The sequence below is a fragment of the Callorhinus ursinus genome, unplaced genomic scaffold, assembly GCF_003265705.2.
Source record: "Callorhinus ursinus isolate GAN/ISIS: 27379988/994484 unplaced genomic scaffold, GSC_fseal_2.0 scaffold6, whole genome shotgun sequence".
Taxonomy (NCBI): domain Eukaryota; kingdom Metazoa; phylum Chordata; class Mammalia; order Carnivora; family Otariidae; genus Callorhinus; species Callorhinus ursinus.
In genome coordinates this window covers 64,119,267-64,134,776 of record NW_027397068.1, presented here as the reverse complement: position 1 = coordinate 64,134,776, position 15,510 = coordinate 64,119,267, and the positions used below count along the sequence as shown (strand labels likewise).

At 38.9% G+C, this 15,510-nt stretch overlaps 1 protein-coding gene across 2 annotated transcripts; it reads left to right on the top strand.

Annotated features, from left to right (window-relative positions):
• The first annotated feature begins 1,518 nt into the window (after positions 1-1,518).
• Positions 1,519-15,298, top strand: NUP43 (nucleoporin 43). 2 transcript variants are annotated; one of them, XM_025866315.2, is made up of 8 exons: positions 1,519-1,684; positions 2,001-2,123; positions 2,961-3,038; positions 4,849-5,029; positions 6,904-7,039; positions 8,020-8,135; positions 11,697-11,819; positions 12,341-15,298. In XM_025866315.2, exons 1-8 carry the CDS (start codon positions 1,565-1,567, stop codon positions 12,568-12,570), a joined length of 1,107 nt encoding a protein of 368 aa, XP_025722100.1. In that variant the 5' UTR covers positions 1,519-1,564; the 3' UTR covers positions 12,571-15,298. The 2 variants fall into 2 exon arrangements, with proteins under 2 accessions (XP_025722100.1, XP_025722099.1); XM_025866314.2 differs by having other exon boundaries at positions 7,984-8,135.
• The last annotated feature ends 212 nt before the right edge of the window (positions 15,299-15,510 follow it).

Here is a 15,510-nt window from a genome sequence, read left to right as displayed (position 1 = left end):
CTAGTTTTCTATCTTATCTCTGAAGTCTCCTAATATTCTAGTTAAAAGAACAAAACCAGTCTATTCTCCACAAGAGCCTGGTAAGTCTCTTTATAGCTGACCTAGATGAATTGCATCTACATGTGGTGCTTCCATAAGCTGTGGCTGTGAAATAGGACTACTAATATCCGTTAAAAAGATATCACGGTTCCTTTTAAAGAAACAACCAACACACAGTTATGAATGTATTATAAAGGAGATTTAAAAAAATGATACCTTGGGCGCCTGGGTGGCTCAGTTGGTTAAGCGACTGCCTTCGGCTCAGGTCATGATCCTGGAGTCCTGGGATCCAGTCCCGCATCGGGCTCCCCGCTCAGCGGAGAGTCTGCTTCTCCCTCTGACCCTCTTCCTTCTCGTGCTCTGTATCTCTCATTCTCTCTCTCTCTAATAAATAAATAAAATCTTAAAAAAAAAATTTAAAAAATGATACCTTTTGTATGCAATAGGATTTAAATTCTAATTGGGGAGATCTGCATTAAAAGAAAACAGGCAGCAGAGGGCAAAATATAAGTACTATTCTGGTCTGAATGTCAAGTGCTATACTTATTTAGATCATCATGGGCTGGAGTAATCAGGAAAAGATAGGGGAAGGAACTGGTCCTTGAAGGATGACCAGGATTCTAAGAAGTAGAAAGGAATAAGGATATTGTAGGTAATTCAAAGCACAGAAGCAGGAACCTAGAGCACTAATTCCTAGGCTGTCGACGTTACATATCAAACTCCTTAATTACATACATAAATGAATTGAGAAAGGTTACATAGCTAGACAGTGGAGTCAAAACTAGAATTGGAGTTTTTAGAATTCCAACTCCAGGGGCGCCTGGGTGGCTCAGTTGGTTAAGCGACTGCCTTCGGCTCAGGTCATGAACCTGGAGTCCTGGGATCGAGTCCTGGGATCGAGTCCCGCATCGGGCTCCCTGCTCGGCAGGGAGTCTGCTTCTCCCTCTGACCCTCTTCTCTCTCTCTCTCATTCTCTCTCTCAAATAAATAAATAAAATCTTAAAAAAAAAAAAAGAATTCCAACTCCAAGCTCTGACAGTGTGTATTAACAACTTCGAAACAAAGTATTTGTTTGAGAGACAAAGAGGGAGACCTTTAGAATAAGTTTGTGCAGTAATGAAGGTACTTCTATAAGAATTGAAGGATTTTCAGTATTTTCAATGGGTGTTGAGATACAAAACTGAATGCTTGGGTGTAGCTACTAGGTGGTTTCTCTTGCATTGATTTTGTTTTGGTTTTGCTCTTAAATTTTTCTTACATTGCACAATTATTGCACAAATGCACCGTTTCAGTGTTCCTATACTAACTTTGAGGACTCTGTTCAAAGCCACCTCGGTGAGGAAGGGCGCTCCAACTTCCTCCTGCTTGGGGGTTGTTGGTACCCGCATTGCCGAAGGACGAGAATTGGCTCTCCGCAGCCACCGTCCGCCTTGTAACGTCCAGCCCAATCAGACTCCGCGGGAAGGGGCGGGACTCGGAGGCGCGCGCAGTGCTTCCTGCTGTAACTGTAGGGGTCGCTTTTGCCATGGAGGATATTTATGCTAAGTTTGTGTCTCAGAAAATCAGCAAAACCCGCTGGCGACCGGTACCTCCGGGGAGCCTGCAGACCGCGGATACCTTCGCTGCGGGCTCTTGGGACAATGAGGTACCTCCGCTCCCGGGCGGGAACCTCCTGCTTCCTCTCTTTCTCCCGGAACTGCGCCGCTGGGGGTCAGCGCGCGAACTCTCGCCTTCTAGCTCCTCTCGCCGTCTCCGTCCCCCAAGTTCCCATCTCAGGTTCGGTTGTCCGGTACCTCAGAGCCATCGATGATGTGCCTGAGCCTCGAATCTCCTATTTTAAACTATCACCTTCCATTTATCTGAGATGCTTTTAAAGCAAGGTTGTTTGAAGGCAATACAGATTTTAATGTTCAAGAGTTTGATGTATATTTCATCTCAAGAGAAAACTTTCTGCTTTACAGGAAAATTATGTTTCACTGTGGTCTATTGGAGATTTTGGGAACTTGGACTCTGATGGAGGGTTTGAAGGAGACCATCAGTTACTGTGTGATATCAGACACCATGGCGATGTAATGGATTTACAGGTAAGTCTGTGTAACTTCCAAAAGCTAATTTTTTAAAAACTGAGATATATTTAGAGATGCAAAGGACCTTAGATTTTGTCTAGTCTTATTCCAGGTTTACAGGAAACTGAGTTCCCTATAGGTTATGATTTGCTAATATTAATTATATAGCCACTCAATGGCAGAATCAGAACTGGGGAAGGGGATGTGAATTTAATCACAGTTTTTTAAATCCTGATTTGTTTGTTTAATTAGTTGGCCATCTGTGTGCCAAACACCATTTGGGGGGCTTTACAAAAGTCTAATATTTTTATCACGTGCTTGTGAATCAGGTGTTTTATGTCACCATGGGACAAATACTATGCAAGGCACTTTACATGGTTTTGCTTTATAAATTCTTATAACAGCCCCCTAAGTGGGGATTAGTTCTTCCATTTTAAAAAATTTACCAAGGCTTAGAGAACTTAACTTGGTTAATGTCTCAAAGCCAATAAAATTGGGGGAAATGGAATTAAGTTTTCAAATCCTGGTCTGTAGGACTTCAAAGTCCCTGCCTTTTCTTCTATAGGAAGCTGCCTAACCCTGGGAATGATTATTTTCTAAACCTCTATGGTGCTAGTCCAAAATTAAGCCAGTTCTAGGTGAAGGAGTTGAGGGGGGAAAAATTTATTGTTCATAAAAATCCTTTCATTTGTGTAGTGGTTTTGACTTTTCAGATCCATCATCACGTTTTATTTGCTTAGCGTTTATAGGCTTTTTGCATTTTAAAAATTGTTACACTACTAATTGAGTTAAACAAATGGGTTTCCTTCCTATTGGTATTTCTGAATCCATAACAGGCAAGAATTTTCTCTTTAGTTTTTTGACCAGGAAAGAATTGTAGCTGCTTCATCAACAGGATGTGTAACAGTTTTCCTTCACCATCCAAATAACCAGGTAAAGAATTTTTGCTTGAAAATTGAATTTATATTTTAATTATTTTTAAGGAGGCCTAAACTAGACTATATATAATAAATGACACAGATAAGTTTCATATTCTCAAAATATGGAGGGGAAAATATATTACCTATCTTTTAGTAGATTAATTCTCAAACCAGGTTTGTGTGAGCGTTTATTGAAATTAGAAATCTCTTAAAGTCTGTTGGTCCAGAGCTATCAATATGGTTTTTCTGGCAAGTAATTTTCCTGTAATTTTCTCTTTTAAGTTACTATTCTGATCTTTCAAAGGAAGAGTACCTTCTAGCTTGGGTTATGAGAGAGAACAGGGACAGCTACTTTGCTTCTGTGGCTAGAACCTAGGTTTTAATTATAAGAGAGGATGTACTATATGAAGACTTGACATTTTTTCTTTTCTTTAAAGATTTTATTTATTTGACAGAGAGAGAGAGAGCGAGAGCAGGAACACAAGCAGGGGGAGCGGGAGTGGGAGGAGCAGGCTTCCCGTGGAGCAGAGAGCCCGATGCGAGACTCGATCCCAGGACCCTGGGATCATGACCTGAGCCGAAGGCAGGCGCTTAATGACTGAGCCACCCAGGCGCCCCAAGACTTGACATTTTTCAGTGCCTTTCTTGTGTATTAAAAGCCTGAGTGCTGACCTTCATAATGGTAGGGCAGTCCTTTAAAATAGCCCCATTTGTAGTAACAGTTTTAAGTTGCTGGAAGAGAGTGCTTATTTAGATTTTCAGGCTAATAAAGGTCATCTTCCTAATAGACATGCTAGTAAATATAAGACCCAGATCTTCCTACGTATTTCTCTTAATGGTTTCAGTTAGAAAACACTAGAGATTTATTTCTTAGATGTAGGCTAATTCCCTTAAGAATTTAGAGTTGTGAGGCATGTGGGTGGCTCAGTCATTAAGCGTCTTCCTTCAGCTTGGGTCATGATGATCCCAAGGTCCTGGGATCGAGCCCCACATTGGGCTCCCTGCTCCACAGGAGGCCTGCTTCTCCCTCTCCCACTCCCCCCACCCCTGCTTGTGTTCCCTCTCTCGCTGTGTCTCTCTCTGTCAAATAAATAAAATCTTTAAAAAAAAATTTAGAGTTGCTTTTAGGGACTCCTGGGTAGCTCAGTCAGTTAAGTATCTTTGGCTCAGGTCTTGTTCCCAGGGTCCTGGGATCTAGTTCCACATCAGGCTCCTTGCTCAGCGGGGAGCCTGCTTCTCCCTCTGCTTGTGCTCGCTCGCATGCGTGCTCATGCTCTCTCTCTGACAAATAAATAACATCTTTAAAAAAAAAAAAAGAGGGGCGCCTAGGTGGCTCAGTTGGTTAAACGACTGCCCTTGGCTCAGGTCATGATCCTGGAGTCCTGGGATTGAGTTCCACATCAGGCTCCCTGCTCAGCAGGGAGTCTGCTTCTCCCTCTGACACTCCCATTCCCCCCTCTCATGTGCTCTCTCTCTCTCTCTCTCTCTCATTCTCTCTTTCAAATAAATAAAATCTTTAAAAATAAAAATAAAGAATTTAGAGTTGCTTTTGAACACACAACTATCTGTTACCTAAACCATTTCTTTGAGATAAGTTTGAGATATTATTGAAAAGCATTTTTTTAGTCTAATCCAGTGTATACAGAACTTTGATGGAAGTAGTTTCTAGGCTTTAGTGCCCAGAAATACGAAGGCAAAAGGAGAGAGTTATTCTTTTTCTAGGAGGGTATGAGACAGAATTTTAAAATACTCTTTATTCAGGGAAAAGTGCTAGTTTTTAGGGCTTTGCTTTGATTCATCATACTCTTATTTCTGACTCCTAGACTCTGTCGGTCAGCCAGCAGTGGACAACCGCTCACTACCACACGGGTCCGGGCAGTCCTTCCTGCAGCAGTGCACCGTGCACAGGTGTCGTGTGCAGTAACCCAGAAATTGTCACCGTCGGAGAAGATGGTCGGATCAATCTCTTCAGAGTCGATCACAAGGAGGCGGTGAGAACCATAGGTAAGAAAAATCATACTTCTTTTCTTATCACATAATAATTGAGCACCTACCATGTGCTAAGCAGACCCAATGCTAAGTGTTTGAGGGATGTAAAAATATACAGAGTAGGATCCCTTTATAAGACAGTAGGTCGATAAGGCATGTATGAATGACTACGCAGGAGAAACTGTTTTGGGTTTTTTTTGGGGGGAGTGTTTTGTTTGTTTGTTTTGGTTTTGGTTTTTTTTTTTGGCTGGTGAGGATTATCAAAGAATTGAGGAGCAAGTGGCAATTGATTTAATCTAGGTTCTAGACCATAAATAATACTAAATGATGGCATACCAAACAAGGGGAATAACATGGAGGCAGGATAAGTCCATTTAGAGAATGACAAAAAGTGTAGTTTTCCATACTTATGTAGGAGAGGTGACAGATAAAGCAAGAGAAGTAAATTGGGGCCAGGTTGTGAAGAGTCTAATGCATAGCTACAGAGGTTACATTTTGTTAGTTGGGCCACTAAGAAGCCATTGAATCTTTTCGAGCAAGGGGATGATACACTCCCTGTCATGCTTTAGAAGGATTATTCTAGTCTAGTAGTTCGCAACTATGCTTTCCAGCCTGACAATAGTTTTAACAACCTACTACCCTAGACCTGAATCAGAACCTCTGTGCATTCAGCCCATGAATCAGTTTTTTTCTTGTTACTTTTTTTTAGTTCTGAAGAATGCTTGTTTAACCGTTAAGGACCATTGCCTGGAGTTTGGAGGACTGTCACAAAACAAAAGTTTAGAAGTATATGTTAAACTATGTGGTCTAGGGGCGCCTGGTGGTTCAGTCAGTTAAGCATCTGTCTTTGGCTCAGGTCATGATCCCCGGGTCCTGGGATCAAGCCCCACGTCGTGCTCCCTGCTCAGCTGGGAGCCTGATTCTCCCTCTCCCACTCCCCCTCTCTCTATCTTTCTCTGTGTGTCAAATAAATAAATAAAATCTTAAAAAAAATTATGTGGTATAACTTAAACACTTTAGGAAAAGGTAAAGGACTGGTATATGCCAGTCCGGAAGGACTTCATGGAGAAGAGAGTTAATGAGGCTGAAGATGAAGGGATTTTTTTTTTTTTAAGGTTTTTTTATTTTATTTATTTTTTAAGATTCCACTTATTTATCTGAGAGAGAGAGGGAGAGGAGCATGAGAGAGAGAGAGCGAGAAGAGAGAGAGAGAGAGTGAGCACCAGCCAGGGGGGAGAGGGAGAGGGAGAAGCAGGCTCCCCACTGACCCTGGAGCCTGACGTGGGGCTTGATCCCAGGACCCTGGGATCATGACCTTAGCCAAAAGCAGATGCTTAACTGACTGAGCCACCCAGGCACCCCTTAAGATTTTATTTTTAAGTAATCTCTAGACCCAACATGGGGCTTGAACTTACAGCCCTGAGATGAAGAGTTGCACGCTCTACCAACTGAGCCAACCAGGCGACCCTAAAGATGAATAGATTTGAGATGAGTCAGCCAAATGATACAAGTTCGGAATGAGCTCTGTAGGAAGCACTGGGGTTTGGAGGTTCTGGGTTAAGCACTAGTGGGAGATACAAAATTGGATATGGAGAATTTGAATAGCTATATCAGCATTGGAGGGTAACAATCTTAGGTGGAAATAGAGAAATACATGAAAACTCTGCCCTCGGTTTGGAAAACAGTCAGATGTTCTGTAAGTAATATATTTCTATCAAAGAAGAGTCCGTTTTAACATATATATTACTGTGCATTTTTCTATAGAAATTAGACTGTGACTTATTTAAAAGTTCACTTGTAATATTTCAATCAATAGAAGGAATGCGATTTAAGAATTTTGTGGAGAAGCAGGACTTATTAACGCGCACGACTGTTTTCTTAATTTGTAGACAATGCAGATAGCAGTACACTCCATGCTGTAACCTTCCTTCGAACTCCTGAGATTCTTACAGTAAATTCAATTGGGCAATTAAAAATATGGGATTTCAGAAAACAAGGAAATGAGCCCTCTCAGATATTATCACTGTAAGTTTTCGTTTGTAATTTCAGTAGCATAATGCAAAATTAATTTGTTCGATTGTTTATAGCAACTGACTTTAAACCATACTGTATTTTAATTGCATTTGAAGAGAATGATCCCTGATTAAATTTGGTAAAGCAAGTGTAATTTGATGGTTTTGGTACTGCTGTGCTGCATTTAGTAAATATTTGTCATATTGATTCAGAGCCTTTATCTCTTTGAAGTTTATATTATTTAGTGGGGAATTTATTTTTGCTCGGCAAAGGATTCTACTGATAGGTACAATGCATTCCAGATGTGATTGAGTTAAAAATACAGTCTGAGGAGCACCTGGGTGGCTTAGTCGTTAGCCTTCGGCTCAGGTCATGATCCCAGGGTCCTCGGATTGAGTCTCGCATCGGGCTCCCTGCTCAGCAGGAAGCCTGCTTCTCCCTCTGCCACTCCCCCTGCTTGTGTTCCCTCTGTCAAAAAATAAATAAAATCTTAAAAAAAAAATACAATCTAAGATATTTTTTCTGAGCAAAAATTCCCATTCTATGTGTGCAATTTTCTTTTCCCTAATAAGAATATAGAATGTGTCAAACTGAAAAAGTAATTGTATAAATAAAATATTAAATAAGGTAAAAGTAAAGAATATGCTGCTTAGCTGTACATAATGTTTTTAAAATACCAAGAAATGGAAATATATGTTTGCATATCTTACCATCAGATTATCATGCTCCTTATGTCTCCAAATTGAAGAAGGAATAACTTTGGCTTTAATTTCATTTCAAAATTCTAATATTTAGAAATATATTTAATGCACTCAATTTTTTGACATGATTTAAGTTCAGCTAGTAGCTCCAGCCACAAAGTCATCATTTAGTTTCTAGAGTAAAACATGTTTCATGGATTATGCAAAGATAAATCCTACTTCACAACATGTTTGATGTTGTATCTCCCATAAAAGGACTGGTGACCGAGTGCCCCTCCACTGTGTTGACAGACATCCCAACCAGCAGCATGTTGTAGCTACTGGTGGCCAGGATGGAATGCTGAGTATTTGGGATGTTAGACAAGGCACTATGCCTGTGTCTCTGCTGAAGGCTCATGAAGCTGAAAGTAAGTGCTGTGGAGATACTTAAGTTTTTGTTGGGTAGTAGTATATGTTGTAAGCAGCTTTCCATAATCATAAATACGGATCATTTTACAGTAGCTTTTGGCTGAATTATATAAATGTATAATAATTAATCCCTTTTTATTTGACACTTAAGTTCTTCAGCATGTTTTGTTATTTTATTCAAAACCACAGTGATGGGCGCCTGGGTGGCTCAGTTGGTTGAGCGACTGCCTTCGGCTCAGGTCATGATCCTGGAGTCCCGGGATCGAGTCCCGCATCGGGCTCCCTGCTCGGCGAGGAGCCTGCTTCTCCCTCTGACCCTCTCCCCTCTCATGTACTCTCTCTCTCATTCTCGCTCTCTCAAATAAATAAATCTTAAAAAAAAAAAAAAACAAAACCACAGTGATTATCCTTTTATGTTCATCTTTATGGGCTTATTTTCTTAGGATAATTTTTTAGAAGTAGAATTGGTGAGCCAAAACATAAAGCTGTGATACATGTTATCAAACTGTTATACATAAAAATAATACCAGTTTATATTGCCATACTCTGTATAAGAGGAAGCCCTTTTCCCATGCAAATGCAGGCTATTGTTAATATTTACCAACCTGTGTGTTCCTCACAGAAGAATTGTACCTTTTTTTTTTTTTAAACAGGAACAGTATATATAGGATCTTGTCCCTTTTTTGTTCATCTTTTGATTTTGGTGGGGATTTTTTGACTAGACAGAAATTTTCATTTATCACCGTCTTTGATATCATGACTAAATTATAGTTTTAAATTCTGACTTAAGAGAAGTTTATGTTAAGCCTTGCTTGAATAAAAGTACAGAAGTAGAAACATACCAGTATTGTAACATCTCGATTTTAAGTTCCGTTATTACCCTGGAAAGATAAATGATTTTTAAGATTAGATTTAAGAAGCAAATAAAAGGATAGAAATTTTTTGCCTCTTCTAGTTATAACTGTACCCAAGGGGGGGGAAATAAAAAATAGGGTATGTCCTCATAGAATCTGATGTTGGCTAAGCCAGTGGTAGTAATATTACAAACTTTCAGATCTCTTCTTTCAGCCCCCTTTTTAACTGCCAGCCTGTATTGCCAAGCAATACATACAAATGTAGCAGATCATAATGTATTGTTTTGATTCATTCTGACTCTTGGCTAGAAATGAAATAAGATGTTTTAGTACAGAGGTTTGTTTTCTACTCTGAAAATAAATACTTAAGAATCTAGGTTTGTACAGTCGGCTTATGGCTCTACAGGCTATTTTCTTTCACTTTCTTTTATTGAAACAGTATGAATGTATTTTACATAGGGATTTGCCCAGAACAGGTTCTCTTGAGGAAGATGACCTTCTAATGTTTTGTGGCATGATGCTTAATTGTGGTAATTGTCAGAATGAAAATTGCCCAGTTGCAAGCGTGTGCCTTCTAGCACTTTTTATGCTATGTCCCAGGCACCTTCTATGCTGCCTCTTTAAGGTTCTAAACCAGAATCACAGAACCCTTGTTCACAGACTACCTGTTTGATTTGCGTGCTGCAGAGAACCTCCTAAGGCGTCCTGGCCAGTTATTGGCTCCCATTTGTCTATTGACACACAAAGTTTCCTTAAGGTTTAGAACTTGCAGGGTCCTCAATCCCAGACTAGCTTCTTAAAAGCCCTCCATCTGAAAATGAGTCCAGATTCTGGGAGCATTTATAGGTTTTAGTTTGCTAGGAGCTAGTTGGTATTTCTGTGATATATACCAGAGGTATCCAGAAGCCTGGCATGAAGCAAAATTGAACTGCTGCGTAGAAATTCATTTGTATGTTACTTTTATGGTATTCTCTCTGTTTTTCCAGTAATATAACCGTCATATATACTTTTTAAGGATTTCATTTATTTATTTGAGAGAGAGAGCAGAACAGAGCAAGAGAGACAACATGAGCAGTGGGAGGGGCAGAGGGAGAAGGAGAAGCAGGGCCCGATCCCAGAACCCTGGGATCATGACCTGAGCCGAAGGTAGGCGCTTAACCAGCTGAGCCACTCAGGTGCACCTAACCTTTCTTCATATGTTAATGACACAGGAATTGAAAATAAGAGAACTTACCAATTTAAAAAAAAATTTTAGGGACACCTGGGTGGCTTAGTTGGTTCAGCATCTGCCTTCAGCGCAGGTCATGGTCCCAGCGTCCTGGAATCGAGTCCGCATCAGGCTCCTTGCTCAGCAGGGAGCCTGCTTCTCCCTCTGCCTGCCGCTCCCCCTGCTTGTGTGCTCTCTCTGATAAATAAATAAATAAAATCTTAAAAGTATATATTTTAGGAATTATCCCATTGTCATATTCTTCCATAAAAAAATGTAATAGGTCAAATGACTAGCATTTATTTTCTTTTTTTTTAATTAACATAAAATGTATTATTTGTTTCTGGGGTACAGGTCTGTGATTCATCAGTCTTACACAATTGACAGTGCTCACCATAGCACATACCCTCCCCAGTGTCCACCCAGCCACCCCGTCCTTCCCACCCCTCTCCACTCCAGCAACCCTCAGTTTGTTTCCTAAGATTAAGAGTCTCTTACGTTTATCTCCCTCTCTGGTTTTGTCTTGTTTCATTTTTCCCTCCCTTTCCCTATGATCCTCTGTCTTGTTTCTCAAATTCCTCACATCAGTGAGATCATATGATAATTGTCTTTCTCTGATTGACTTATTTTGCTTAGCATAATACCCTCTAGTTCCATCCACGTCACTGCAAATGGCAAGATATCCCTTTTTTGATGGCTGCATAATATTCCATTGTGTATATATACCACATCTTCTTTATCCATTCATCTGTTGATGGACATCTAGGCTCTTTCCATAGTTTGGCTATTGTGGACATTGCTGCTATAAACTTTGGGATGCGTGTGCCCCTTCGGATCACTCCATTTGTATCTTTGGGGTAAATCCCCAGTAATGCAATTGCTGGGTCATAGGGTAGCTCTATTTTTAACTTTTTGAGGAACCTCCATACTGTTTTCCAGAGTGTCTGCACCAGCTTGCATTCCCACCAACAGTGTAAGAGGGTTCCCCTTTCTCCTCATCCCCACCAACATCTGTCATTTCCTGACTTGTTAATTTTAGCCATTCTGACTAGTGTGAGGTGGTATCTCATTGAGGTTTTGATTTGGATTTCCCTGATGCCGAGTGATGTTGAACACTTTTTCATGTGTTTGTTAGCCATTTGGATGTCTTCTTTGCAGAAATGTCTGTTCATGTCTTCTGCTCATTTCTTGATTGGATTATTTGTTCTTTGGGTGTTGAGTTTGATAAGTTCTTTATAGATTCTGGTAGCATTTATTTTCATTCACTTGCTAGCACAATACACAAGTAGATTTATTTGGCTTCTTTATCCTATCTATGTGTTATAGCCATTTGGAGAATTATATCTTTTCTTTAATTCTGAAGCCTTTGATTTTTATCACAGACTTGGGGTTTGAAGGTGTGTGATTGAGGTTAATGGAATATGATGCCTAGAGATAGGGTCTTAAAGTGTGTTCAACTTTTCTGCACAGGAATTAGCTTCTTCGTTCTTACCTTTTAGTGTGGGAAGTGCACTTTCACCCGTCCAACCCAGATCATCTATTTACTTGTTCTGAGGATGGATCCCTCTGGCATTGGGATGCCTCCACAGACGTACCTGAAAAATCATCACTGTTTAACCAAGGTAAAAGGATTTAATGAAGGTTCTTATGTGTAATTTTGTTATAGTTTTAAATACCACATTAGAAATTCTCGTATTTTTCACATTAAAGAATGATAGAATGTTTCCATTCTCCTGCCTCAGGGTAAATTCTAGTATCATAGGGCTTGAAATCTGTCAGCTGCTTACTACTGTGATGCTGACGACTACAAATGCCATAAGCTGGCTAATTTCGCACAGCCAGGGTTCTTCATGCTACATTTCCGAGACTTTCCATTCAAGAATCACCGGAAGGACGGTTAAAATCTCCTGCTTTGCTTGAAGAATTCAAGTTTGATATCCATAATATCCTATGGGAATTTGAGGATTTAATATCACTGAATAAGCCTTTGGTCAAAAATGGTGATGTGTGATAATGGAGTCATCACCCTGTTTTCTGAGAATTAAGTTTCAATTCTAGCCTTTTTAAAATATCAACAGAATTTCAGATGTTTACTAACGTAATATTAGTCTTGAAAGATGTGTTCCCCCTTTTTTTCTTGCAGGAGGAAGAAATAGTACTTTTTTGTCTCACAGCATTAGTAACCAGGCTAATGTTCACCAGTCTCTTATAAGCTCCTGGCTCAGCACTGATCCTGCAAAAGACCGTATTGAAATCACAAGCTTGCTTCCCAGCAGGACTTTGTCTGTGAACAGTTTGGATGTTTTAGGTCCTTGTCTTGTTTGTGGAACTGATTCAGAAGCCATTTATGTTACTAGACAGCTTTTCTCATGAAAATACTGTAATTACAAGATTTCAGGTAAAGCATATTGTTAGCGTTTCAAAGTACAACTTCTATGCAGATTTTTATTATTGGAAAATGTGAAATTTGCAGAGGAAGCTTCAGTAAACTATTGATAATATCGATGCCCTGTTTTGACTTTTGTCAGTTGATGGTGTCATAGTTGCAGAGTCAGAGAGATGACTGATGGCAAGAGAATTGGAATCTGTGGAAGACTAGCAGAGGGATCCTTTTGCTCATGTATACACTGCCTTCAAACAGGCTATTCTGTAGAACCTGCTGTAGCTCATGGAACCTGTTCTTCATTTTTGATGTTATGGAACTTAATATTCTCAAACCACCAACAGGTTCCTATTCTTTTTATAGACACTGTGGGAGATAATTACCCCTCCCTGGTGGCCCTGGCCAGTGTTAATGTTTATCCTTTTTATTGTAGATATTTTCTTCAATCTTTCCACATTTTATTTCCTTAATAAGTTTAATAAACTTCATAAAGAATTGAGTAGAGCAAAGATGACAGGTTTTTGTAGTGTTTCCATTTTTTTTTAAAGGTTTTGTTAAAGGAAAGTATTTTGACAGATTCCTCTGTTAGAGTAGGTTTGAACAGAACTCTTTCAGCTGCTGAGACCCAACTTCATTTTTCTTGAAAAAGGAAAAGTACATTTTTCCTAAGGATTTTTGCTTTTATTTAGTTTTACAACATAGTTCAAAATTGCTGAACTGGACATTGTGCAATAAAATAGAATTTGATATTGATAACTGAGCTGACTTCCAAACTAAAATTTGATAGATAACATGTATGAGACTAGGATGATGATGTGGTAAGAGTAAAGAATATTTTGTCCTTGTCTACAATGTTTTTTTTTTATGTTATGTTAATCACCATACATTCCATCATTAGTTTTTGATGTAGTGTTCCATGATTCATTGTTTGTGCATAACACCCGGTGCTCCACGCAGAACGTGCCCTCTTTAATACCCATTGCCAGGGTAACCCATCCTCCCCCCCTCCTCCCTTGTCTAGATTGTTAATGATAATCTAACATGTAGGTGTTTTCTTTTGTTTGTTTTTGAGTGTAGTTGACATAATGTTACATTAGTTTCAGGTTAATGTGTAGTGCTTAAAAACAATTTTGTGACATTGTCTTTCCAAAGTTTGTTAAGTGTGTTATTGAACGTGAAGACCTTAATGACAAATCACTGTTATATGAATGCTCCTAAAGCATGTATTCATTTACTTTATAATTCCAATGATAGTAATTATGGTAAAGTTTTGTTTTTCTGTCCTAATAAATACTTTCAATTCTTTTATGCCACCTTACCTCGGGGGGTTTTTTGTTTGGGGTTTTTGTCAACATTTTTGAATGGAATACATATATGCAATCTGCTTTTTTATATAAATTTGACCCAGAAATATTTGATAAAATTAGTAACTTGAATTATAAAGAATCAGAGGAGGAAAGAAAATGTTGCCAATGGAATTTTTAATCTGTTTATAGTTTTATTGCTGAGACTAATTTTTAAGACTTTGTTATTACAAAAGTAATGTTACAGAAAAAAAGTCAAAAGAAATTTTTAAGTACTTATATCAGACAATTAATAGTCTTTTCATTCCCTTTTTATCCATCAATGTGTGTATAATTTATTAAAATGAAATATATCATGTTATATTTATGAATATACATTCCCCAGGAGTAATCACATGGTTTCCATAGTAAAAACATAGCTATTAATTTTCGTTTGACTTATTTCCCTTTATATGAATCTCTTGCTGCAGCCTAAGCTTCAGTGTACCTTTCTTTACTTCCCAGGCATACTCCCATTCCATTCAGCAGACTAACATCCTTGCTCTGAGTGGACCCTGAGTTGATCTGACTCCTAGAAGAGTAGCTCCTGGGGGGCACATTTTTCATGCACAGTGAGTGGCAAACTTGTGCCTCTGCTTTCATCTACATTATATGCTGCTGTAAAAAGTTTGAAGGATTCATATATGTTCTTAGCTCCCTTCTCAGGTTCCAGCAGCAATACATACAATTTCCCTGGGTTGTTATAGTAAATAATTGGTAGACGGAGGGAGCCATATGTGTAGGCTTAGAATACTAACTTGGGCTGCAAAAAGTTTCAAGTTTGAAGCTTTGCTTTGCTTTAAGAGTATTTGTAACCATGAGTAAAAGTACATTTGGATAGTGTTACATTTCTTATCAGTTGGTGAATTCTGCCAGATTTAATAAGAAACATAAGCTTTCTGGAGTATAAATAAAAAACCCTGGTTTATAAATTTGTTCATTATCACTGCCTTTATTCATGAAACTATCATATAGTTTCTTTGAGGGCTGCAGGATCACAGAGGTAGAAGGTACCTTGGAGAGCATCTCTAACCCAAATTTAACCATCACTTCCACAGCATTCCCAACAAATTATCATCCAACCTGTACTTGAAAGTATACTGTTATCAAGTTTCCCATTTCCCAGTGCAGCTTCCCCTCACTTGGACAGCTCTTACTGATACAGCATTATGGCAGGGTTTTAGTGTATGAATGGAATCTAAAACAGTCCTGTAAAACAAAAAGTAAAATCATATTTTTGTGGGTTAATGAAATGATCATGTGAACCTACTGCGAGACAGCCAGTCACTAATCAGTTTACTGAATTTACATTATGTTGGGGTGCTTTACTATAAGGTTTTACTAAATAAATTAATTTTCATATACTGAACTGAAATTTGCTTTCATTTGTCTTCCTTGGGAGCCACAAAAAAATCCTTCATCACATATCCAAATATTCAAAACTATGTATCATAGCTTTTTGGAGTAAACTTTTTAAAATCCCTTCAATGGTTTCTAATGGGCAAAGTTCTCTCTGCATTGTTTCTTGCCCTTCTTGGCTAAATTCCAAAACTTCCAAACTCCTTTTAGTTGTCATTTTCTCCAGGA

Bases quoted from the DNA above. Each gene is read 5' to 3' on its own strand.
- NUP43 (XM_025866314.2), top strand. From the start codon at position 1,565: ATGGAGGATATTTATGCTAAGTTTGTGTCTCAGAAAATCAGCAAAACC. The intron at 3,039-4,848 runs GTAAAGAATTTT...TCTGACTCCTAG, and splicing joins TTCACCATCCAAATAACCAG to ACTCTGTCGGTCAGCCAGCA. The intron at 5,030-6,903 runs GTAAGAAAAATC...CTTAATTTGTAG, and splicing joins GGAGGCGGTGAGAACCATAG to ACAATGCAGATAGCAGTACA.